The sequence below is a fragment of the Canis lupus genome, chromosome 22 (genome assembly GCF_003254725.2).
Source record: "Canis lupus dingo isolate Sandy chromosome 22, ASM325472v2, whole genome shotgun sequence".
Taxonomy (NCBI): Eukaryota; Metazoa; Chordata; class Mammalia; order Carnivora; family Canidae; genus Canis; species Canis lupus.
This window is the reverse complement of record NC_064264.1, coordinates 61,320,139-61,344,403: the sequence shown is the minus strand read 5'-3', so window position 1 is coordinate 61,344,403 and position 24,265 is coordinate 61,320,139. Positions and strand designations below refer to the sequence as shown.

The 24,265-nt window shown below is 53.9% G+C and overlaps 1 protein-coding gene across 2 annotated transcripts in view; it reads left to right on the top strand.

Annotated features, from left to right (window-relative positions):
- The first annotated feature begins 2,895 nt into the window (after positions 1–2,895).
- RASA3 (RAS p21 protein activator 3) overlaps positions 2,896–24,265 on the top strand; it is a 108,709-nt gene continuing 87,339 nt past the window's right edge. Inside the window, exon 1 of one of the 2 annotated variants that reach the window (XM_025441337.3) lies at positions 2,896–3,061. In XM_025441337.3, coding sequence (XP_025297122.1) covers positions 3,007–3,061 — 55 coding nt within the window. In that variant the 5' untranslated portion in view covers positions 2,896–3,006. The remainder of the gene's footprint in view (positions 3,062–24,265) is intronic. The other variant, XM_049099212.1, reaches the window with a different exon arrangement.

The window sequence follows — 24,265 nt, the reverse complement described above, 5'->3', positions numbered from 1 at the left end:
CCAGCCAGATGTGATGTCCCTTCCTTCCCATTTCCGGGCACATGGTTCCTCACTGAGCTGTGATGAGGGCAGGTGGTGTGGCCTCCATGCCCCGCAGAAGAGCTATTGGTACACACCTGTGAGGCTCACGGATGCCTCCTCGGAGTGGCTCTGGGCCTACTTTCTACCAGCTGCATGACGTCTGGGCTTTAAGCATCCAGAAGGAACCTTAGCGTAGATGTGTTCACTGTTCGGCTTCTGTCTCCAAACAACTAATATTTGAGAAATATTACCCAAAGGTGTGCTATGACTCATTTCTCTAGATTCTCTAAATGCTTTCTCTCACAGACACTCAGGCCTTTGGAGAGCTACCCTCCTTGACTCCTGAGAGCCTGAGTAAATCTTATCAGAGAATTATGAACTAACATTATGTCCCTAAGTTAGCCATGAGACAATGGGAGAAACCAGTATATTCATTCAACAAATTTTATTTTTTTTTTTTTATTTTTTTTTTTATTTTATTTTTTTAAATTTTTATTTATTTATGATAGTCACACAGAGAGAAAGAGAGAGAGGCAGAGACACAGGCAGAGGGAGAAGCAGGCTCCATGCACCAGGAGCCCGATGTGGGATTCGATCCCGGGTCTCCAGGATCGCGCCCTGGGCCAAAGGCAGGCGCCAAACCGCTGCACCACCCAGGGATCCCTCATTCAACAAATTTTAATGGAGCTTTCACTCTGTGCCAGATGCTGGAACAAGCATATCCTTGAAGGTTAGTCATTTGAGATTAAAAACATCCTTCCTAAATGTGCTGAACATCCCTACGAAAAAAATCCCATATTGCTTAGTTGGCCAAAAGAGTATTTTCTGAAAAACTAACATACTTCTGTTTATTAAATCATTTGTCTAAAATACTATATTTCTATATTTCCTTTTCACCTTGATGACCAGGGAACTCAGAGCTGGGCTTTACAAACATTGCTGTAGCTGTATCTACTGTAGATATTTGACACAATAGCTTCTTCCTTCAACACTTTTTTGGTACCCTTTAAAAATCATTCAGTTATATACTGGTCATTTATTTTATGCCATTTCAAATCCTTTGAAAGTATATTGATCAAATAGGAATAATAAATGATCTAATCATGCTGTCTGAGCAATGCATAAATACCAACTTGTTTATAGATTGATACTTTTCAGGAAATATTTTTTGGGGGAGTACAGAAGAGGATTCTATCAAAGGGAGAGAAATGCAACTGTTAGTTATAAAAAAAAAGGATTATACTTTCAAGAAAGCCCTCATGTTTCCCTTGAACCCCAATATTTTCCTGTTTCTTTTTAAGTAGGCTCCATGCCCAATGTGGGGCCTAAACAGTCGAACTCTTCAGTTCGACTGAAGAGTTCTGATACCCATCTTTTCCTCTGGTTGTATGAATGGAGCAATACTCTTGCTAGCAGGCTGACTGCCCTGCTCCTGACACCGCGTTTGGCTGACCATCTGTGTTACTCCTTGCAGTTCAGAGCACCCGGGCTGCCACTCCAGCCTCGTTGCTCAATGTAATAATAGCACCTGGCTTGCTTCCGATGGTTAAACGTCACCCCTAGGCTTCTATATGTCACTATCTGGTCATCGTCACTGCTATCAGGGAGCTCGGTGTTCTCTCTGTAATGGCCCAGTCATAGAATGGCCAGCTACCGCTGAGACCCTCATCTGAACATTCCTCATCACTTTTGTAACTGAAATGTCCTCTGGGTTTTCCAGGAAACCTTGTCTGCAGCTAGGTTTCCTGGTCGTGGGAGTATATTTACTCGCTTGTGCCACTTCTCTGAGCGTTCTGGGGTTTTTCTCTGCTATCCGCCACAACTACTTGGCATTTCCACTTAGTGTGGGATATCGCTTTTTATGAGCTTCCCAAGACCATGCTAGTAGCATGGGGTACGTGCCAACGTGCCAAATCCTGTATCATGATGGAATAATTCCTTATCACTAAACTCTAACCTCATCTACCTTTTTGTTCTGCCCGCCCAAATCCACGGTTCTCTGGATCCGGTTGTGTTTATTCTCCCGGCCCTTTGGGCACATGTTTCCATGGCTGTGAGGCTCTTCTGCAGATAGGACCTTCTTCCTTTGTCAGATCTGGGCTTCTCCAGCTGGGGGATGGTGACGTGGTGGAGGAATGGGGCTGGGGGCTGACCACTGGTGTAATACAGCCTTGCAGAGGTCTCTGCGCTCCTCAGCAAACACAGAGAGAGCGTTTGTCTGTAACAGGGAGAAGTGGGATATCTCTTCAGGTCCGGAAGATTTTGAGCGCGTTAATCTAGACCTTCTCCTGAGCCCCAGGGTCTCCCTCCTTCCCCGGCTCCCCTGCCTGGTCTCACTCCATTCCCCTGCCTGGCTTCCGTCTAGCCTGGGCCCCTGGCCGCTCTGGGTCCTCCTCACCTAGCCAGCTGCCCTCCCCGGTTTCCCCCATTCCCGCTTCGGGTCCCACCTCCTCGCCTCCTCCTCCTGCTTCAGCGCCCCATTCCCTTCCCATCCTCTCCACCGGGTCCCCCATCCCCCGGCCCGGTTCCTGCTCCCCATTGCCCCCCACCTCGGCGCCCCGTCTCCGCTCGCGGTTCCGCTCCATCCCCTCGGCCCCGCCTCCCCGCTCCCCATCCGCTCCCCATCCGCTCCCCCTCCCACCGCAGGGTCCCTTGGGCTCCCTCCCCCGGAGACCGACTCCGCCCCCTTCGAGCCTCGGCCGCGGCGGAGCTGGGGTGTTCCGAGGGCGGGGCCGCCTGGCTCCCGCCTCCGAGAGCTTCGCCGGGGGCCGTGGGGTCGCCCCGCGGGCGGAGCCGTCCTGCCCCGCCTCCCTGCGGGCGCGGCCGAGGCGCAGAGCCGGGCGGGGGCGGGCGCGGGCCGGGGCCGGGGCCGGGGCCGGGGCCGGGGCGGGCGCAGAGCTCGGGGCTGGGCTGCGCGGGGCTGAGCTGCGCCCTGGTCCGGCTGCTCCGCGGGGCTGGGCGCGCGGAATCCGGCGAGGACCCAGCATGGCGGTGGAGGAAGAGGGGCTCCGGGTGTTCCAGAGCGTGAAGATCAAGATCGGTGAGCGCCGGGCGGCCCCTGCCCCGACCGCGGGCCGGCTCTGCGGGACGCGGCTCCGGGGGCGCGGTCGGGCGGCTGGGCTCGTGCGCCCCGGGCTCATCCCCGGGCTCATCCCCGGGCTCGGAGGCCGCGTCTCCGGGGCTGCTGCACCGAAGCTTCCCTGCACGCGGTGCCCAGGGGCGTGGGCCGGGTCCGCAGCGGGCGGGCGAGCGCGCGTTCGTGGGGTGCGCCCTGCCCTGCCCTGCCCTGCCCTGCCCGGCCCTGCCCGCGCCCCCGCCCGCCCCCATCGAGAACTGCCCGGGGGAGCCTGCGGCCGAGTCGGCGGGGAGGTTCCTGCCCTTCTCGCTGGCCCGGGGCTGGGGGAGGGAGTCTGGAGGGGGTGCCCGTCCCCAGCGCCGTGTTGCCTCGGGAGGGTGATGGGCAAGGTTTTCCTCCCTCCCAAGACCCGGATCCTTGCCTGGCGTGATGTCACACGTCGATGCCACCAGTGTGCGGGATGAGCGGACGGCTTCTGGGGGCCCGGGGAGCGCCCTGCTGGGGGCGGGTGCTGGGGTCCTCCCTGCCGCATCGCCGCCTCCTCCCGCGGGGCAAGGGGCCGCTGGGAACGCAGCCAGGCGCCCAGTGACCGTCAGTTGTTGATGACATCTGATGCTGCCTGAGGAATTCCAGCTACCCCAAAGCAGCGTGCTGCTTCCTGTCTGCTTTATTTTGGTTTATGGATCATTGCTGAGACACCGTTGATATTTGGCCGAGAAGCACTGTGGATTGAATGTAGCGGTTCTTCAGGCACCAGGAGGCCGCCTGCAGAGGATTTCTCTTGTTTACTTGGTTGAAATCTGCTGTCACTTTTGTACTGAGAGATCCAAGGTTGCGCCGCTGCTGTAGTGGGGTCAGGGAACTCGCCAGTACTAGGGTCTTTCAGCCAAGAGCCCTCGCTCAGCCCTGGGCCCACTGAGCCTTAGTCAAGGGAGCAGGAGGGGAACCTGGGGTGGGCGAGGGTGCCAGGCTCTGCAGGTACAGCTGGCAGGAATGGGTCTGAGGTCTTCATGGTTCAGGCCAGGCACCTCCAGTCTCCTGCTCGGTTCCAGGAGTGTTCTGGAACAGTGGTAGACCGAGCAGGGAATGGCACAGCACATGAAGCAGGGTAGTGAGGAGACTGTGGAGATGTAGGAGAGCAGCCTCACTAGCCTACCAGTCCATGTCCATGGGTGGGTTCTGGATCTTGACAAGGATGGGCCTGGTGTGGAAGGAAGGGGATTTGAAGACCCTGCTTGGTTAGGCTTCCTGTCTTTCATGTTCTACCTTAAACACGCAAGAGAAACACCCAGCTCAGCTGAGGAATGGTGCAGTGCCTGTATACTTAAAAGTCCTAAACATCTGCTGTCTCTAACCCCACATGAGAGTGGGTACTGTTGGAAGTTTTGAAACACCTTTCTCATGTTTGGGGGCTTAGCAGTGAACACAGCACCACCTTCCAACTCCCCAGATGTTGGTCCAGCTTCAAGAAACTCTTATCTCTCTCTCATCTCTGGGGGTCTTTGTCCACAACACTGGGCTGCAAGAGGGAGATATCTGTGTGTCACCTTTGCAGCTGGGGGCATTCAGGGAGCAAGGGCCTACACCCAGCACAGACAGGGCATCCTCCTGTGTTTGAGCACAGACATGGTTCTAGGCTGTGCCTCTGAGTTAGAGCCTGGGCTGGAGGCCCTGAAGGTTAAGTGGAGGGGCTGGTTTGGGGCTTAGTCTCATTTAACTCGAGGGGTGGTCTGTTAATAGAATGGGATGAGGATGGTCCTGAGCATGGAAGGTGGTAGTGCTGAGCTTTTGATTTCTTTCCCTAGTTGTCTCTCGTGGCCAGTCTTGGCTCTGGCTTGCCTGAATGCCCTGGTCTTTAAGGTACAGGATGATGAGGAACACCACAGTTGATCTGGAAGAGGGGCACACATGCATGAATCATACACACAGTCACATGCACACTTGCCTCTTCTTGTTCGGGGACACACTGGCCAGGCCATCCATTCATCTTTGAACCTTGTCTCCAGGCTAGCTGGCTGCATGCCTGTGCGCTCTTGGCTGGCTGACCCAGTGCAAATGTCTTCCCCTTCCATAGCCTCATGTTTCCATGTACAAAATGCAGGCAGTAATTGTCTACTGCATCCGGTGGGGGCTTACAAGACGATATTGTTCCGGCTCACATTCATGCCCACCCCCTCACTCCCGGAAAAGCAGAGAAAGAAAAGAGTCTCCCTGAAGTTACACTGGTAAGCAATATCACTAATCTTGTTGCTAGCTAAAAAAGAAAGGCAGTACGTTTTTGGGGGATGAGTTTTTTAGGTGTCAGGGCCTTGGGTTGTCTGGTGGTTGTGGTCCCCAGGCTGAGGCTGGGGACAATGGGAAGAATCTTTTCATTGTCTTCCTCTTCCCCTTTCTCTGGCCCTTCTACCCTCTGCAAAAGCCAAATCAGAGCGAGGCATTCTTATTAGATCTGTTTCAGGCCTTGTGGTGAAGAACCTATTGCCTTTCCCATGGAGATCTTGCAGTTATTTTGGGTGGTTCTTCTGTATACTTAAAAATCCTAAACATCTTCTACCTTTGGTAGTAGTTGTTGCTGTTTTTATACTAGTGTCTCTTGTGTAAGGCCAAGTGCACTTCCTATGAGATTGTAGTTTTGAGGAAGTGTGCCTTTCTGACTTTCCATGAGTCAGGGCCTTTGTGCTGGGAGGGAAGCAACTTGAAGACTGTGAGTGAGGCGTGTGTGGAGGACCCACAGAGAAAGCCCTTCTGGGAAGCATTATTTTGGACTCAGTGCTCCTCTCGGCTTTGTGGTATAGCTCTAACTCTCAGTGGTACTTTCCTTTTCCATAATAGTTACCTCTGGTTTTCAAAAGTGTCATCTTATCTTGATAAATGTGTTCAGTTAAGAGCAACATACAAAGGTTTTTCTCTAGAGCTAAAAAACAAACAACAAAAATCAAAATCTAGCCTTGCACTTGAATGAGAAAAGCCCTCTTGCTCTGTTTTTTTTTTTTTTAAAGATTTATTTATTTATTTATTTATTCAGAGAGACAGAGAGAGAGAGAGAGAGAGAGAGAGGCAGAGACACAGGCAGAGGGAAAAGCAGGCTCCATGCGGGGAGCCCGATGTGGGACTCGATCCCGGGTCTCCAGGATCATATCCCAGGCTGCAGGCGGTGCCAAACTGCTGCGCCACTGGGGCTGCCCTCCCTCTTGCTCTGTTAATGGTTTTCATCATCAGGTTTGAGGGCCCAGTTTGTATCCACTGGGCATGTTGGCCTCCGTGTCCCCAGCGAGGCCACACTCTGCCTGGTTCCAGGCTTTCCTCTCTTGCCTGTCTCTCCCTCCCTTCTCCTTGGGCTCAGAGCACAGTCTCGTGTTTTTTCTCTGTAAAGTTACCACTTGTCCACCATCAGGGTCGATGGCAGGTGGGGTCCAGTGCAAGCACATTGGGACTGACAGTGCCCACCATTCAGCACAGCATGGCCCAGCCATGGGCCCTGGCGGGCCTGCCCCAGCCTCATGCCCTCCCTCCAGCTAGTTACAGACACAATCCCTCCAGAAGCAGGAGGCCTCTCAGGCAGGAACCAAGGGAGGTGAGAACAGGACATGGTGGCTGAGGGTCTCTGGCCTGTACCTCCCTGGGCCAGGTGGCTGCTCAGGTGGGGCGTGGTGAAGATGGCCCAGACCACAGGGCCTGGACACTTAGGGTTCTGCATCTGCTCTGTTGAAAGTGGGATATTTAACCAAATTTCTGGCATGGGAAGGAGTAGTGTGCTCATCCCAGGGTCCTGTGAGGGTCAGCGAGGTGCTGCTCCTGCTTGATAAGGTAGTTATCGTTAGTACTTCCCAGGGCTAAGGAGACATGGTTTTCCTGACCAGAGAAAATATTTTGTGAATATGAGGAAGTGATATTAGTGATGTTAGCTTTTTCACTGTGTGTGTGTGTGTGTGTGTGTCAGTGAGAGAGAGACAGTGGGAGAAGGGGCCATACAGGCCACACATGGTTCTTGGCATCAGGGATTTTGTATTCTCTTGAGCTGTCTCATGCTAAAATTAACCTGGATATTCTATTAACCGAGCTGAGCTAGCTGCTGCTGCTGCTATTTTTAACCCTTAAGGACTAGTGTGCAGACCTGGGCTCTGCCTGGGGAGCAGCCAGGCTCAGAGGCCATTGGGGATTTCAGTTTGTGGCTCCCTCGCTGGGGAGGGCTGGGTTTGCTGTGCACACGTGTGGCATGCAGAGGGTTGCAGACTTCAGGATCTAGTTTATGCGTATTATCTCATTTTAATTTAAGTTTCCACAACTCCGTGACATTGAAGTGGAGAAAAGGAGAGCCATATAACTTAAATAACCTGCCAAAGTCACCCAGCCCATGAAAGCAGAGCTGGGGGCCTTACACCGATGCCAGTGTTATTCTTGCTACTTTACTACAGTCTGTCTTTCTGTGTGATCTTGGGTTTGAATGGTAGAGGTGCAATGAAGAGCTGGGAAAGACCGGTTCTAGGCCCAGGAGGGAACAGGGCCACTGTCTCCCGTGGGTGGACCACCAGGGGCACTGGCCTGATTGTCTGCAGACTTGGAGTCATTGACTAGGGCTGCTGGGGTAGAAGGTCGAGAGGAGAGAATTGTGGAGATGGGGTCTTCAACAGAATACAGAAATCCAGAGATGAATTGTTAAGCAGGGTCACCAGCAAAACATATGTTTTGGGAAGAGGCATGGGGCAGGTGAGCGGAGCATGGGTTCCTATTGGTGGAATCATTTGGCTGGAATATAGCATTTGGTGGGAACGTTCGGTTTGCTTCTCCGAAACCAATGAAGCATCTGAGTATGTAACACACATTCCTGAAGGCATCGGGGAGTCGGAGCATCGGCATATCATGTTGTAGTCATAGATGTGCACATGTTTAGAGAGGAGATGGGTATATTTGCTTGAAGCAAGCAGAAGTAGTAGCCGCTCATGCCTGAGAATTGAGATGTGCAAGTTGCCCTTGAATGTGTGGCTGTGGGTGTACGTCCTACTTTCCTAGTGACCTTGGAGGTAGTTTCAGGCCTTGGTGGGCACAGGCAGAGTGTCCTTGGCTGCTGTAGGGACCACAGCCCCCAGGAGCCAGTGAGGTGAGGAGGGTATGCCTAACGACACCGAGATCCCAGACCCAAGTCTTTGTTTCTCACTAATTCTGTGACTCCAGACAAATCTTTGAAACCCTCTCTGCCTCAGTTTCTTTGTCTGTCAAAGTGGAGAATAAGACGTTTTTCGTGAAGTTTAATGAGACTGTGTGAACAAAGGCACGTCCTCTGTGTGACTTTCCAGGCAGGAGGTGTTCTGTTAATTGTGTGACAAAGTGAGGTTCCAGCCAAAGCAAGATGCATTAGTTCAGAGAAAGCTGGACTTCCATATGCGTGTTTGCTCATGGGTGAGTTCTGGAAAGATGTTGGGAGCAAGTGGCCCTGAACCTGCCATGAGGTTTCGAGACATAGGGAGCCAGTGTGTGATGTAGATCCTCATGGACACATGGGTGGCTGGCATGGCCCACATGGCCAGCGCTGTGTATGGACGGATGGCCCTCTGGCCTCTGGGTGAACCTTGTGGGGACTTGACGTCCTGTGTGGTGGTGATGGTTGTCCCTGGAAGGTCTGAGGCTGGAGAGCAGAGGAGAAATCAGGGTGCTTGAGCAGGGAGTCCTCACTGTCTGGTCTCCTGTTCCTGATGTTGGGGTGGGGGTTTGTATTGGCACAGTGAGGGAGGGGCTTCTATCCTGATGGGGAGAAGTGCTTTGACCAGCAGGTACTGATGTACAGGTATGATCATACCATACTACCATAGTCTGCTGTGAAGTGAAGCCTAGCAGAGAGTGGACACAAAGGAAATACCAATGGGAAGGGTGATTATGCTATGGGGCTTCCACAGTGTGGAATATTGCGCAGCTTCCAGAGCAGGGAGTTAGAGCCAGGCCAGGCTGTGTGACATGCAGGAGTTCCCAGGGGTATGACTAGAAAGAGAAACAAAACGCAGAAATATCTACCGAAGATCACCCCTTATAGAAGAGCAAAGCGTACACAAGAAGGCGATGTGGATGTCCGGGCGCACACGAGCCTATCAGCTAGACTCCCTGGGCTGGGGACTGTGGACTAGGAAAGACAGCAAGAAAGATCTGTTTCAGAAAATCAAGGATGTTACTGTCGGGCGCACACACGAACTAGGTATTTAGGTAGGCATATGAAGAGTTCAAAAATCACAACCTTAAAAATGGAAAGAACAACTTTTTGGAGAGGCAGTGCCCAGAAAGGTGAAATAATTTACCTAGACTGCTGACAGGTGTGGAGAGTTGGGAGTGGGGCTGCCATTGGAATCTAGAAACAGCAAACCAGATGCAGGGACAGAGGCAAAGTGGTGGGCGCACAGGGCAGGGGCTGGCTCCTGAGTCATCCTTGAGTCTGCTCTGACATGCGGAGACACTGAGCAGACCACAGGGAACTCAATATCGTGTCATCCACAGCAGGTGACCCAGTGCTTCTCTTTAAGTGTGAGGCAGTGTTCAACGCATTCACACTTCAGTATAAACACAGGTCTCAGGGTCACCCTTAGAAGTATGGAGATGTGTGTCCCTGATTCCTGGCTTCCCCCCTGTTCTGCAGGCTGGACCTCCCGAGGTGGTTCTCACACGAGGGTTGTTGGGTCAAACTCAGAGCCACTTGGGCCTCAGCATCAGGGAAGCTTTGGCTTTGAGTGTCTCTTCTGTCTTTGCGGGGGGGGGGGGGGTGGATGGTCAGGCCGACTATGGGATCAAAGATAGTGATTGCTCGTTTGATGTGTGTCGAAGAGCCGGGCATGTTTCTGCTCACGAGGCTGGACTCCCTGGGCCGTAGCTCTGTCTGTTCTGAAATGCAGCATTGCTGGTTTCAGTTTTCTTTTCTTCTTTTTTAGAGAAATACAGAGAGAGAGCGCGCGAGACAGTGCACGTGTGCATGAATGGACTCACCAGCGCTTGTGGGCAGGGAGGGACAGAGGGAGAGAGAATCTCCAGCAGGCTCCACACCCAGTGAGGAGGCCCATCCGTGACTTGATCTCATGACCCTGAGATCATGACCTGAGCCAAAATCAAGAGTCGGACACTTTCTGACTGAGACACTGAGGTGCCCCCGGTTTCAGTTTTCCAGTTGGCTTGAATCCCTCTCCAGGGACAGCTGCCTTTGTCCTAGATACAGCCGGTAAATGCTGCATCTCACACCTTGGCCCGCACGGGGCACCTCACACACCTGAGCCCGTGTGGGGCTCCCCTCATCTGAACCACACAGGCTGCATCTATATTCTGAAACATGCTGTGAGGTGTAGCACACTCCTCGGAGAGCTGGAAGGGGCTGGAGGCCACGCTCAGGGTCACACAGTAAATCAAAACTTTTTCTAGAAACAGAACAGAGCAGAGTCCCCTTCGTTCCTAAGACTGTGGAGGAATGACTCTCGTGCCTGCTTTTTCCTCCATGTCGTTTCTGTTCCTGTTATCTGAATAATTTCCAAAATGTGAAGCATTATTCTGTCTTGACCCCAGTTGCCAGTAGGATAAAACCCAAAGGTAAAGTCTTTCTCAGACTCGGGGTGACTCGGGCTGGAGACCTGTGGCTGGAGGTGTTTTCCTGTCCTTCAGGCTGTGCCCCCCCCGCCTCCCCCCAAGCATCCTTCGCAGTAAGATCTGCTTGGCAGCGGCAGGTGCCTTCAGCGGCTCCTCCAGCACTAGGAGCAGGACCCAGTCCCCAGGCTTTTCCTGAGAGCCATCGTCCCCTCTGTGTGTGGAGACTCCTGGGACGGAGCTCAGGCTTCCAGATTCTTCAGGACATTTAATAGAGTTGAGAGCACTAAGTGTTTGTGTATTTCTTTCTGGAGCCTCATGTGCAGACTCTACGGTCCTCTTTGTGGCAACATGGGTCCGCTGAGGCGTGATCTTGGTGTGGGCCGGTCGTCCTGTCACCCAGTCAGGGCGGCTCCTCCCTTTTCGTCGTGTTGGTTGTAAGAGCCCATGGGTGGGTGAGGCCTGTTATGGGGCCTCTAGATCTCTGTGGCTTTGTTGGGTGTTTCCCTTCTTCTGAGGAAAAGGATTCGTTTTCCTTTTTTTAGCTCTTGTGGTTTCTTTTTTTGGTCCCGAATCCAGTTCTGGGAGGTACGAGAACAGCAGGTTTGCTCGATTTCGTCCAGTTCATCGCACCCGCTCAGTCATCGCTTAGGGAGCCACGGACACGTCCTGCCCCACCCAGTGATTCTGTGGAGGGTGCAGGCTGGGACCGGCGACTGGCCCCCACCTCTGGGGCTCAGGGAAGCTGCTGACGTCTCTGAAATGACACCAGCCAGAGAGCTTGTGAGGGACCCGCAGTGCTCAAGGCCCTCGTGCGTTTGTGGTCAGGGGGAGCTGCCTTCTTGGGTGGTTATGGAACTGCTCCCCCCGCAGGAGACGGCTGCCCCCCCCCCCCCCAGCCTGTCTCCTCCTCGTGAATCTTTACGTCAGGAGCCTCTGTAGCACTTGGACACTTACTCAGCAGAGTGACCCCTGGGGGCTCAGAGCCCCCGACCACTTCTCAGCTGCCTACGGCCCACAGCCCAAAGGCTTCTTTCTGATTATCCCTCCTCCTGGGGGGTGCCCCCTGCCCCCCAGGTGACCCCCTGCCCCCCAGGTGTCTCCTGCCCCTCAGGTGTCCCCACTTCCCCCTCTCCCCCAGTACCCTCACTCCCCGCAGTGCCCCCAATCCCCTCGGTGCCCTCACTCCCCCCTGGGTGCCCCCACATCCCGCCCACTCCCCCCACGGCCCCCACTCCTCCCCACTGCCCCCCCCGGTGCCCCCACTCTTCCCCACTGCCCCCTCGGTGCCCCCACTCCCCCCTGGCTGCCCCCACTTCCCCCCAAGTGCCCCCACATCCCCTCTTTGGTGCCTCCCTCCCCCTAAGTGTCCCTACTCCCCCCTGGATACCCCCACTCTCCCTTGGTGCCTCCACTCCTCCCCACTGCCCCCCTCCAGTGTCTTCACTCCTCCCTGGGTGTCCCCACTCCCCCTTGGGTGTCCCCACTTCCTCCCCTTCCCCCCAGGTGTCCCTACCTCCCCCCCACCTCCTCTCCCTCCTTGCCCCTGGAAACCCGTACTCTCCCCCCCACCCCCACTCCTCTCCACTCCCCCCAGTGCCCCACTCCCTCTCAAGTGCCCCTGTTCCCCACCAGGTTCCCCAATCTTCTCCCCCATGCCAAACTTAACCTTGTGCAGGGAAACCTCTCCGGCCAAGGCAGGTAGTGAAGACATGGCCTTGTGGCAGGTGGAAGATGGGTCAAGTTGGGGCAGTTACGCTTGGATATTTCAGGGTGTGGGTCAGCCCCAGGCCCCTAAGCCTCTGGGCACCTGCTTGTTTTGGCCCAGCTACACTGGGACTTTCCAAGGCTGGGGTCAGAGTGTGGTCCGGAACTATGAGCAGAGATCCAGGAATAGGAGTTGGTTCCGGAAAACCCATCAGTGTGCAGACCCTAGGGGAACCTGGCCGGGCCTGCTACTTGTTGTGACGTCTGGGGTGGGTGCTGTGACCCAGCCGGTTTTCCCACGGGCTGTGGGATGTGGGCCTGGCAGGGGAATTCCAGACCACTCAGGGTTGAGGCTGGCAAGCGCTGCCTGTTCAGGAGGCCCTGCTAGCCTGTCCTGAGGCTCATTGCCCTAACAGTTGTTAATTTAGGACCAAACAATTGGGTATTTTATTACCTTATAGGGATGAGTTTCAAGGGCAGTAAACTGCCTACACGATGTATACACAGAGAATACTTACACCAACGCATAGTAGGTCTAGGAGTCGGTCAGGCGTATGGAGGAGCCAAGTATACTTGGACTTTCCTCACAGCTGCACCCTGTGAAGTGGAGGGTTTAGTTAGGGAGGCAGTTGTCCATCTGGTCTTTCTTATGAGGTCTCCCCTTGTTGGAACATGGTTTCATGTGTGCACATATACACATGCACAGAATATACAAACAGATGCACACATGGGCACACACCATACACACATACAAGGATACACACGCACATATGTGAGCACACCACACAGCCCTGCATACGTGTACAAAATACAGGCACACAGATGCATACATGTACACACATGGGCACACACATGCACACACATGGGCACACACGATACACCCAGACACGTACAGATGTACATATGCACATGCAGGGACACACATGCACATATGCACACACGGGCACACACCATACGCACAGATATAAGCAGATGCACGTATGCACACATGGGCATGTACACACATGGGCACACACATGCACACATGGACACACGCACACAGAACACACACATGCAGGCAGACACACGGGGACACACTGCTCACACAGGTACACACATGGGCCCTAGGGCCTGTCTTGGGGGGTAGAGATGCAGGATGCTGGGTGCCCAGTGTGGGCATAGCATGGAGACTGAAGGGAGGCTCACACCCCTTTGTGACAACTGTTTCCCACTAGCTGAGATCTATGGCACCAGGGAACTGGTCATGCGTGACACAGTAGAGTGTGTGGCATTTAAAAAGTTCCTGTTTCTCAAACAAATCAATCTTCTTCTGCCCCATACATTGCAGAGTCATGTGGCCCCTGTGAGCTGATCCCCAGGGGGCCTGGGGTGTGGTTTGGGGGCACCTGTAGTCGGAGAGCCTGCCCTGGAGCCTGCGTATGTGGATACCTAGGTTTCCACTTTCTATGATTTGAGAGTTTTCTCTGGAGTTGTTTTTGAGTTTCTAATTTTTTGTATTTGAATCAGAAGCCTTTTACTTTTCAGGCCCACATCCTGGGCCTTGTAGCTTTTTTTCCCTAGTTGTTTCTGGCCTGTTTGTCAGCTGGCTGCCCTCGGTGGGAGTTCCCTGTCTTTGGCCAGCTCCAGGGACTCTGGGCTGGGCCGTGCAGCTCAGGAGGACACAGTGGAACTCTGGGAGACAGGAGAAGGCACCGCTGCCAGCACTGGTACTTGAGCTGCGTCCTTGCGGGTCTGCTGCTGGCGTGCTGACGTGGGGCAGGCCTTCTGGGCTCAGGGGTCCAAACCCTGGACTAACGAGCTTGCTTGTGAGAGCCCCCCTGAGTGGCATCAGTACACACACCTTCCTGGAAGGGGGAGGCCGCACTTGGGTCACGATTTCCCATTTCCCTCTGAGCCGGTTGGCTGCAGATGGGGACTCCTTGGGAAATCATGGGAGGTGATGGTCAGAAGACCTTCCTTGGCTTCCTGAGCCCCCAGATGGCTCCATCCATCTGGAATCCCCGGCATTCCTTTCTCTGTTCATCATTTCCTGCTGCGAAGTTTGCGACAAGAGTTTGAGAAAGAGTTTCTCAGCATTTGGACCCAAGAATGTGTTTATGCGTGTCCTGACTGGAAAGAAAGGGTCACATGGAAAGAAAAAAACACTTGTCATTATGTTTTTGCTCAGTATCTTGATTTTCTATTTGTGATTGTTTCCTAAAGTGTTTCCCAGTGATCCATTTGGGGAACCCCTTTCCTGGCTTCCTGGACCAGCAGAGCCTTTGGTCAAGGGAGTGGACGGGGTGGTGAGGAAGGAGCAGGAGGGGCCGGCACAGAACCAGACTCTTCTCCTGCACCACTGTGATCGATAACAGTGTAGTCCAGTGTCTCTCCCTCTGGAACGCACCCCTGCCCGCACCCCTGCCCCCACCCCACTACCGTCGTGCACTGCTGTCTACCCAGCCCGCATTGGCTTCCCTGTGGCAACTGTACAGAATCGCTGGTTTTGTGAACATAGGAATGTTGGCTTTCAAAAGTAGGATGTGTGTGTTGGTCTTCAGCGGAGAGGGTGAGCCGATGAGCGAGCTGCCTCACACTCCGGAAGCTAGTTCCGAGTTCCCTGTTGCCGTGGCCTGAAGCGGGAGGTGTGGGGGGAGGTCTCCTGTGCACCGAAGCTGGAGGTGCTGTGGGTCCTGTAAGTTGGTGTTGAGTCTCCGGGTTGGGATGGGGAGGTAGGAGGGGCGGCATCCACAAGTAGGGGTGAGACAGGTGACTTCTGGGGTCACCGCAAGGCAATGGCAAGAACTTGATGTGTTAATCACAAATGCTTGTTTGGGGGAAAAGTTAGTTTTTAGAAGGTTTTCTCCTGCTGTAAAGTGCTCGCAGGTTGCTTAGGTGGCGAGTCTGAGTCACGCAGATCGACCATTGACCGAAGTCAACCCAAGGGGGGCCCGATGTTTCTGTTTCATGGAGGTTGGATGCTATCATCAGATGCTGCACAAACTGGGTATTTCACAGCACACACAAGAAGTAGAGGACTTTCTTTCCAGGTTTTTACAGACTGAAGGTTAAATAAAACAAAGTCTTGTATTTATGGGACTAATAGTAGCAGGGATTTTCAGTTCTTGGGGAGGCGAGCCTTTCTCTGTGCTAAGAAGCCTGGGGCGGTCTGGCCTGCTCCTGCCCTCTGGGGAGCAGATGTGTCCATGTGCCCCTTGCACACAGGGTACTTCCCTAACCTGCAGATTCATTTTTCATTATTCAGAGTGGTCCCCATCGAACAAGAAGAGCACTTTTATCTTTAAAAATAAATTAAAAATCAACTCCGTGTTCTATGTATTTGAAGATTTTATCTGTTCTAAAGTGCAATTTCCCCCACATTCAACAGCTCTGAAGATTTGCTTCCCCCTCCTTGGCAGCAGGTGACAGTGGTCTGTTTTACAACAGAGGCTTCTCAGGCTCCTTGAAATGGGGGGTATTCCGGGGAAAACAGAAGCAGGGAACGCTAGGGACCAGGTCTAGAGACTGGGTGACTGGACAGGACGCTGTCTTGTACATTATGTTTGCAGGGGTGCATTTCAGAGTAGCAAACCGTCTTCAGCTAAAATAGAGCCTGCAGGGCGGGAGAGGGTGGCAGGTGACAGGTGACGGTGCCACGGGGTTGGTCCCATATGCCTCCTTCCTTTCCAAACTCCTCTGTAGTTTGCAGAGGCCTTGGCGGGAGGGTGACGGGGTGAGAGTAAGAAAGCAGTCATTGAAAATGCTTCAGAAATGAGGCTCCCGACTGGGATGTGTGTGGACAGCAAGGCTCGCCCCTTTCTGGGAGGCCTTCCTGATTCTGGGGTTTCCTGAGTGAATACAGTGGGAAGGCCCCAGCACCGTCTCTCTGGGACCCCAGCTCCTAGCTTCCTGGGCTTTTGCTCAGCACTTGAGAGTCATTGATCTTGTGAAAGCAGAGTGGAAAACCAGAGGAGACAGGGGTCTTCGGGACGGGTGCACCACATCTTCACACCCAGCACCGTGAGACCCATCGTAGGTCCTGCCCCAGCATATCTGGTCCAGGCAGTGCTGATCGCCCGGGAGTGAGTGTGTCCAGACACACACCTTTCCCCTAATGCCAGGGCAGTTTTCACCCTGGGGGACGTCCGGCCATGTGTGGGTTGTTTTTGTTTGTCACCGCTGGGAGGGGGAGGGTGGCACCCACAGCCCAGCACCTGACAGCGCACAGGCACCCACCTGGAGAATGTCAACACCGGGTGGGCAGAAGAGAGGCCTGGGGCGTCGTGCTGGTGCCTGTGAAAACCAAGGGTGTGTCCGACTAGTGCTCTCGGCTTCTCCCTAGGAAGTGGCCAGGAGGGGAGTAGATGGATCTCATGCTTGCCTGATGGAAAGACCTAGCAGTGTGGACCACACGGATACGGCCCGAGGGTCTAGGGTGTGGACAAGGAGGGCAGTGCCTCTGAAAGGGAGTGTGGCCATAGCTGGTAACCTGGCTCTGCACCTTACTTGCTGTGTGAACTTTGGCAAGTCACTTAACCTCTCTGTGTCTGTAAGATGAGGGAGGATAACAATAGGCTTCATAGGATTCTTCAGTGGTGCGGTGGCGACGTGCTGGGCCTACGTGTGCCTTACCTAAGTGGCCCCGTCCCTCTCTCTCCAGCTCTTCCTCACTCTTAGGAGGAGCCTGAGGCCTCACAGAGCCGGAAGGGACAACTGATGGTATTTTCAGGGCCTATGGAAAGCAGGACTGCTGGCCAGATTCCTCAAAAGGACGTGGCTGAGGGGAAGGGCTGGGCTGGGAGGGCATGAGTTGGTGGTGGGCGTTTGGGGTCTGGCCCCCGTGCCCCTGGCTGTGGTCTCACCTCATAACTGACCCCTGGACCTTGGGGCCCTCTTGTCCCATCAGGCTGCCCTCCCGGGGACCCGGGGATGTCTCCAGTGCCACTGCAGGCTGGTTCCGAGGCTCTCCTTCTCTTCACAGAGCCTGGCCCTGGTTATTCCTTAAGTGTGCTGCCTGGGACTTGCAAGTAGAACATTAACTAGGAAGCATGATTTCACAATTAAATGCAGGTTTGCAGGGAAGTTGGTGCCCGTAGTTAGGAGGCTGTGCTTTCCCTCGGGGTGCAGTAGAAGGAGGAAGTGGGAAGGATGTTCTCTGCTACTTTAAACCTCGAGTGCAGCAAAAACCTTCACGCACGGCTGCGGGAGCTTCGGGAGAAGCTGTAGGCACTGTGGTCACAGTCCTGTAGATACCATGGTGACAATCGAAGTTATTTCGAATGTTCTTGTGGCTTTTGTAGCTTCTTTCTGGATCATTTCATGGTTTTATCTCTGTGCCACAGGCCCTGATGGGGAAGTGGTAGTAATGAATCAGATAACTATTTTGGAAACTATGGGAAGTTGTCTTGTGATGAGTCTGCACTTAGAGTGTGCTGGTGCCCCCTGCCCCCCGCCTAACACCAGTGAGGCGAGCGCCGGTTTTGTGTGCTGGGCAGCCCTGCGAGACCAGGCTGGGAGGCTGACGGCCTGGCTGTCTCCTCCTGTTCAGGGTCCTTGGCACGGAGGCATGACGTTCACGTGCTGACCTTGCCCATCAGACACCCAGGAAAACTGACTTCTTTGGCCTCCTGACAACATGCAAATGCTGGGTTGCCCAGCAGTAAGGGAGGCCCTCAGGCTGGAGCTGTTTCCAGGTGGGGCAGCCGTGCCCTGCTGCTCACCTGCTCCGCCGCCCTCGCACACCCATACTGGTCAAGGCACGAGCCTGGCACTTGAGCTGACCTCTCCCTGCCCCAGGGCTAACGGGGTTCTGGATGACTCACTGCACTGGCACTTTATAGAGTCTGCCTTCCCCCTGCGCGTGGAAGTGGGGCTGCGGACGGGTCAATGGAAACACATTGGAGTGAGTGTTTATGTACTCTTAGGTTTATACTGAAAACCTGCCCACGTTGTATGAGTGGATAAGAGCAAACAAGGTTAGTGAAGGATGAAGAAAAACAAATTGCTTTTATAAGTAAAGTTAAATGCATGATAATGTTCCACTCATTTTGCTTTGTGCACTTTAAAGGCCAGCGAAGAGTGAGGTGTTATTTTTTCAGGGGTGGAATGAGGGTTCTGGCCTACTTGGTACCATGACCCGCTACATTGGGTACCCCCAGGACACTTGATACCATGTGATGAGCTGGAGGCCGGCGATGCTCGTCCTGCCCCCTGTCCTCACCCCTGCGTGGACAAGGCTGAGATGACCTAGCCTCCTTCCCAGGCACTGAGTCTGGGAAACGAAGCCCCAGGAAATCCAGAATCGGGGGCTAGCACAGTGACGAGAGGAAATCCGTTCCCAGCTGCACAGGTGAAGGTGTGGTTTGGCTTTGTGTCACTGCGGGGCAGACTCCTGCACATGCGATAACAGTTTGTGGAGTAAATGCTGCAAATCTCTAGTATAGATTGTCTCACAATCTTGAAAGGCAGGTGACAGAGTTCACTGGCCTGGTTTCCCCTGACTGTTTGTCTTTAGCAGTCTGTCTGTCCACAGCAGCTTCATTCCCGGGGGCTCAGCAGGGACCCCTTTCGTGTCAGGTGTCACACTCAGCAGTCACAAGGATGCTATCTGAGTGATCTCGTGACTGTCCACAGGGTGCCTGGGACCTCCTTGCCCCAGGTGCCACCCTGACAGCAGAGCAGGGAAAGCTTCCATCTTTGGGGCCCGGCATCGCTCACCTGCTCACTGGTGCTGTTCCAGGACCACCCCAAGCCCCTCTCTGGGTGAGGAAAGGGTGCCCATTTCCCTTCCCTCAGCTTCTGGTCACCTCCCCCCATCCACCACCCTGCCCTGGGGATCCTGGCTCTCTTTATCGTGATATCAGCACATGCCCACCCAGCCCCCACCCTCCCTGCGTTCCTGCTCTCCCTCCCCCTGTTCCCCCAGCCTCTGCCCTCTGCCACCCTCCCCCTCCCCTGACAGCCCCCCTCCCCCTGCCCTCCCTGCCTCTGCCCTGGCCCTTTGCATGTCCCAGCCCCATCCCCAGACACTCACTCACTCCCCTGACCCCCCAGGAGATGGTCTGCTTTCTACTGAGGTTCCTTCCTGAATTTTTTTGCACTGATTGCTGAGTCTGTGGCTGAGCTGGTTCAGCTCTGTTGCTTTTCAGAAAGACAAGGCTGCTGGACCCCTGGACGTGGGGTGGGGCACACCCATCACTGTCCTTAAAGTTTCCACCAGGGCTCTCCAAGTGGGGTCCTCACTGCCACAGCAGCACCTGGGGACTGGTTTGACGTGTAGATGTGAGGGCCCCACCGCAGACCTGCAGAATTGGGGGCTCTGGCATTGGGCCTGGAACCCCATGTCTCCTGGGGTTCCCCTGTGGCGTGAGGTTGAGCGCCTCTGGTCCAAGAGGAGAATCCAGCAGTGCCTCTGGCGTGCTCATCTGTGGAAGGTGCTCAGGTTCTGGGGAGAGGCCCTGACTTTCCTGGTGGACGTCCTGCCAGGACCACATGTCTGAGCACCTGGCAGGGACGGAGCTTTCCAGGAGCCCCTCTGGGTGCTGTGCTAACACCCATTCACAGAGACGGGGTGCTTTGTTCCTCGTATTTGCATTTGCTGTCAGCAGATTGGTGTGAGGACACAGCAGCCCTTCCTGCTCAGGCAGTACAGGGCGCCCAGACCGAGGGGCCAGTGAGGTGCCTGGGGCCAGATTCTGTCGGGACGGGGCAGTGTCACGCACCCAGCCCCACGAAGGGGCTGATTTGATGTTTGCTTTTGTTTCTTCCAGTAACACCTGCACCCCATTCTTTGGCGTGAAAGGATAGGGTGCGATGTGTGCGTCCTCCAACAGCAGCATGAACAGAAGGCACTTGGAGTTGGTCATGTTCTATTTTGAATTACTGCTGTGGTACCTTGTTACTCCAACCACTGCTTGGATTTGATATGCCCCTAGAAGTACGGGTCTTGCTCAAATTACAAGCAGGGAGTGCTCTAATTACTGACCTTGGATAGAGGTTTTACATACTCTGCTATTATATTTGAGGTTTTTTTGAACAGCTTGTGTGGTTAGAGGCTATTTTGGAAAGAAAGGTTGTCACGAATGTCGTCAAATACTGAGCTTCTTGGTGGGAGTTGTTGAGAGGCGGGTTCTGCGTGGGGCTTTTGTCACAGCCCCCTTGTGGCATCAGCACTTTGTTTTTCCCTTGAGTAGCCCTGAACGTCAGCCCCACATCTTTGCCAGGCCTCACGGTGGAAGAAGCCCTGGTGCAGCCGGCATCCGGGGTCAGCACCACACACACCCCCTACCCCCCACCCGCCCACCCCAGTCAGTCCCAATGGCTGATCAGGCTTTTAAAGTGTAATCACAGTCTCCAAGCAAGCATGAGCCGGAGTTCAGCGTGTCAGTTTTTGGGGGAGCGTGTCCCTGTGCAGTCCCTCTCAGGAGCCTCGGCTCAGCGGCCTGTGGGTGTGTCTCAAGTGGTGCCGAGGGCAGGCCAGCGCTGCCACCCTCAGTGTTTGACACCCCACCTCCTGGTTACTCTGCAGGACATGCTGTGGCACCCCTAAACCAGAAAGGCCCACAAGGGCCAGTGCCCACTTCCCTTGTCCACTGTTTCGGCTCCCAGGGCCTCTGGCCCAGGTATACTTAACCCTCATCTCATAGAGTTCCAGCAGCTGTTTGTTCTGTGTCTTCTGGGTGCAATGCATGTGTTTACAAAAGTAAACATTTTCACCGAAGAAGATTTGGGGGATATAGAAAAGCAAAGTTAGAATATGGAAAATTGTAATTCTACATTGGGTGACCCCCAGACACTTCCTTTCTGGGGGTGAGATGGGACCGTCACAGTTGTGTGTGGGTGACTAAGACACAGGTATGTTTTGTGGGGCTGCTGCCGCCAGGTGCCAGCATCCCATGTGGGTTCAGACCGTCATCTCCACCACTGTCTCTGCTGTCGAAGCTAGCAGGACATTGTCCACTGTGTTCAGAGATTTGAGGGCCTGGCATTAGTTTCACAGGTGGATGTGCAAGACCTTAGTGCAGTGTTAAGAGGACAAGCTAAAGTCTGATGGCCTGGGGTTCAGTTTTAGCTTTGACGTTGGCTAGTTTGTGCTGTGTGAGAAGGTTGATGTAAATGTGGGTTGGATTTATCACCGTCTTTTCGGGTTGTCAGTGGTTTGGGATTAAGTGAACATGAAGGGTACGGATGGGACATGAGCTGTGCATCCGGTGCTGGAAGCAAGAGGAAGCTATGAACAGGCTCCTGGAGCTTGGATGCAGCTCTGCTATCGGTGGGGAAGAACCCTTGGTGCGGGGGCATGAAGTGAAGGAAGAAACCCGCTGTTTACATAACGCCTTTCTCTAGATGAGGTCACAGCGCCAGGGCTTTGGCCTGACCCGGAGCCAGCCAAGCATCCTGTGACCAAGATGAAGTTCTAAGAACCCATTTGTCAGCCTGGCTCTGGGCTGCCCCTTGTCTGACCTGAGGCTTTCTCAGAAGTTTCCCTTGGGAAACCTGGATCTTGATCTCATTGAAAGCTGTAAGCAGATTGATGTGGGTGCTGTGTCTGGCTCTGGTGCCGGTACTGCCCTGTTTTCATGCGCCCTCCAGGGCCTGGTGGCCTCCTGCCCTGGCCTCTGCTGGGAACCGGGTGATGTTGCCATTTCCTCCTGCTTCTCTCATTTTGCAGGACCTCTCTGAGGCCAATGGAATATTCACTGGGACCAGATCTTTCTGGAAAGACCATGATTTACTAGGGGGACATTTGGAGGTGGTAATAAGCCCAAGTGGAGCAGCTGTTGTTGTGGACAGGAGATGGACACCCCTCTGTGGCTGCAACCTCCACGTGTGCTGCTGCCCCAATCTACCAGGGTCTCCATGGCTCCCCTCAGCGGGTGGACTCCCTGCTCTCCTGTAGCAGCAACAGCGCCCTGTGGAGGGGACGGTGCCTGCTCCCTGCTCAGAGACTAACTACTGAAGCTCCTGTGCTGGGTGTGAGGGCCGAGCAGGATTAAAAGATTCAGAATGATCCCCATGGGTTCAGACTCTGTGGGTAGGCCAGGAACCATGCTGGGCATTCTCAGGCACTGTGACCCCCGTGTTGTTGATGGGAAAACTGAGACTTAGCAGGAAGCTCATATCCAGTCTGAGGGGAGAGTAGGGGAAGATGGTTCTGCCGGCTGTTGGGCATCCCTGTGAGTCTGTGTCTCAGGGACAACTGTACATGGCTCCATTCTGGGAAGTGCAGTGGTCGTGGGAGCCCCTCTAGAGGCACTGAGGCAGGCCCTGGACTCCTCTGACCCTGGCAGCTCTGAGCTTCTCGGGTGGGTTGGGACAGACTTGCATGGGAGTGGAGTCCATGAGGGGCAGTTGCTGCCACAGGAACCTCCTGGAGGTGCTCCCGGCCACCTGCTTGGCCGCAACAGACATCCAGGTTGGGGAGGCCCGGCCCCAGCCCCCTGGGGAGACTCGCACACTTGCTGGGATGTGAAACACAGATACTGCTAGAGCAGTTTGTGAAGGAGGAATTATAGCACAAAAAGGCAAGACACAAGCTGTGACCGCCAGTGTGAGGAGGACTGAGGGCTGTGCCAGCACCCAGGCTTGCCTGTGACACTTCCTCCTTTCCCTGTGATCCAGATGGTCTATGTGGTCATTTGGCCTCCTCTGTCTCTAATTTAGGCCACCGTGTGTTTGGGTGTCTGCCCGGACTGGGCTCTCTGTCCCCTGACCTCATGGCCTTTGTATGCCCCCCTCCCCCGCCAGGCTGGACCTCCACCTTTGCTGCCCTTCTCTGCCCTGGGTCCCCCTGGCCCTGGCCACCGCAGAAGCCTCCTTCCTCTGTGTTCTGGTGAGGTCAGGGCTACGGAAGATCTTCATGGCTCAGACTACTTTTCATTTCTTAGACATAATAGTAGAAATTAAGAGTGGGGAGTTTTCTATGAATTAAACTTGTTTTGATTCATGGAGAATTGTGAATTAGTCCTTCATTGAATAATAGGCAGACTGCCTGGGCCAGCCAAAGCCTCAGATTCTAGGCGCTAAAAATAGGAGTGGTGGGTGAAGGGCAGGTTGGCAGAGTGTAGAGGCCCCGACGGGACAGCGAGCTGACACGCGCGGACAGTGGAGCCCTGCCCTCCAGGCCGCTGGTGGAGGTCGGGCCAGCCCAGGTTTGGCGAGGGAGCTTTCTCTAGAGTTAAATGTTGTAATTAAGCAGCCATGTACGTGCTGTGAAAAGGGGGACTGGAGAGTTTAAGTTTAAATTACGATAAATTAAAGACTAAATGTGGAAATTTCAGCATTGGTTTGTTATTAGCTGCAGCTATACTTCAACAGAAAAAATTGTTCAGATCAGAGGGCAAGGTGCCTGCTTTGTATATAAGTCAGCGTGTGGAAACAAGAGTATGACTTGGGGGATTGGGGAGGTGTCTAGCTCTCGATTTTGGCTCAGGCCATAATCTCAGGGTCATAGGATCAAGCCCCTTGGGGAGGGCTGCCTCCAGTGGGATTCTCTCCCTCAAGTCCCCCAAGTATATATATAAATAAATGATCTCTTTCTTTAAAAAAGTAACTTGGAGAGTGATAAAAGTGCTAGAATTGCTAACTAAGGTGGGTTATTTTTGGTGGTATAGTTGACTTTTTAAAATGTCAGGCAGGATCTTCTTAGGTTTCTAATAGAAAGTATCATAGAGAACTCAGGAGATCAGAGCATGTATGGGAGCCTAACTGGTGATAAAGATGGCATGTGAGCTCACTGAGGAAAAGGTGGTATATTTAGTAAGCGGAGTTGGCTTCATTGGCTCTCAGTCTTGAAAATACGATGTCCTAATGTCCACCATACAAAATAGACTCCAAATGGATTGATGGTTTCAACGTGTAAAAATAAAACAAAAATATCAGGAATGCTTTGGAGACTGTTGTGAATGACCTCTGGAATGTGGGAGAACTTCCCAA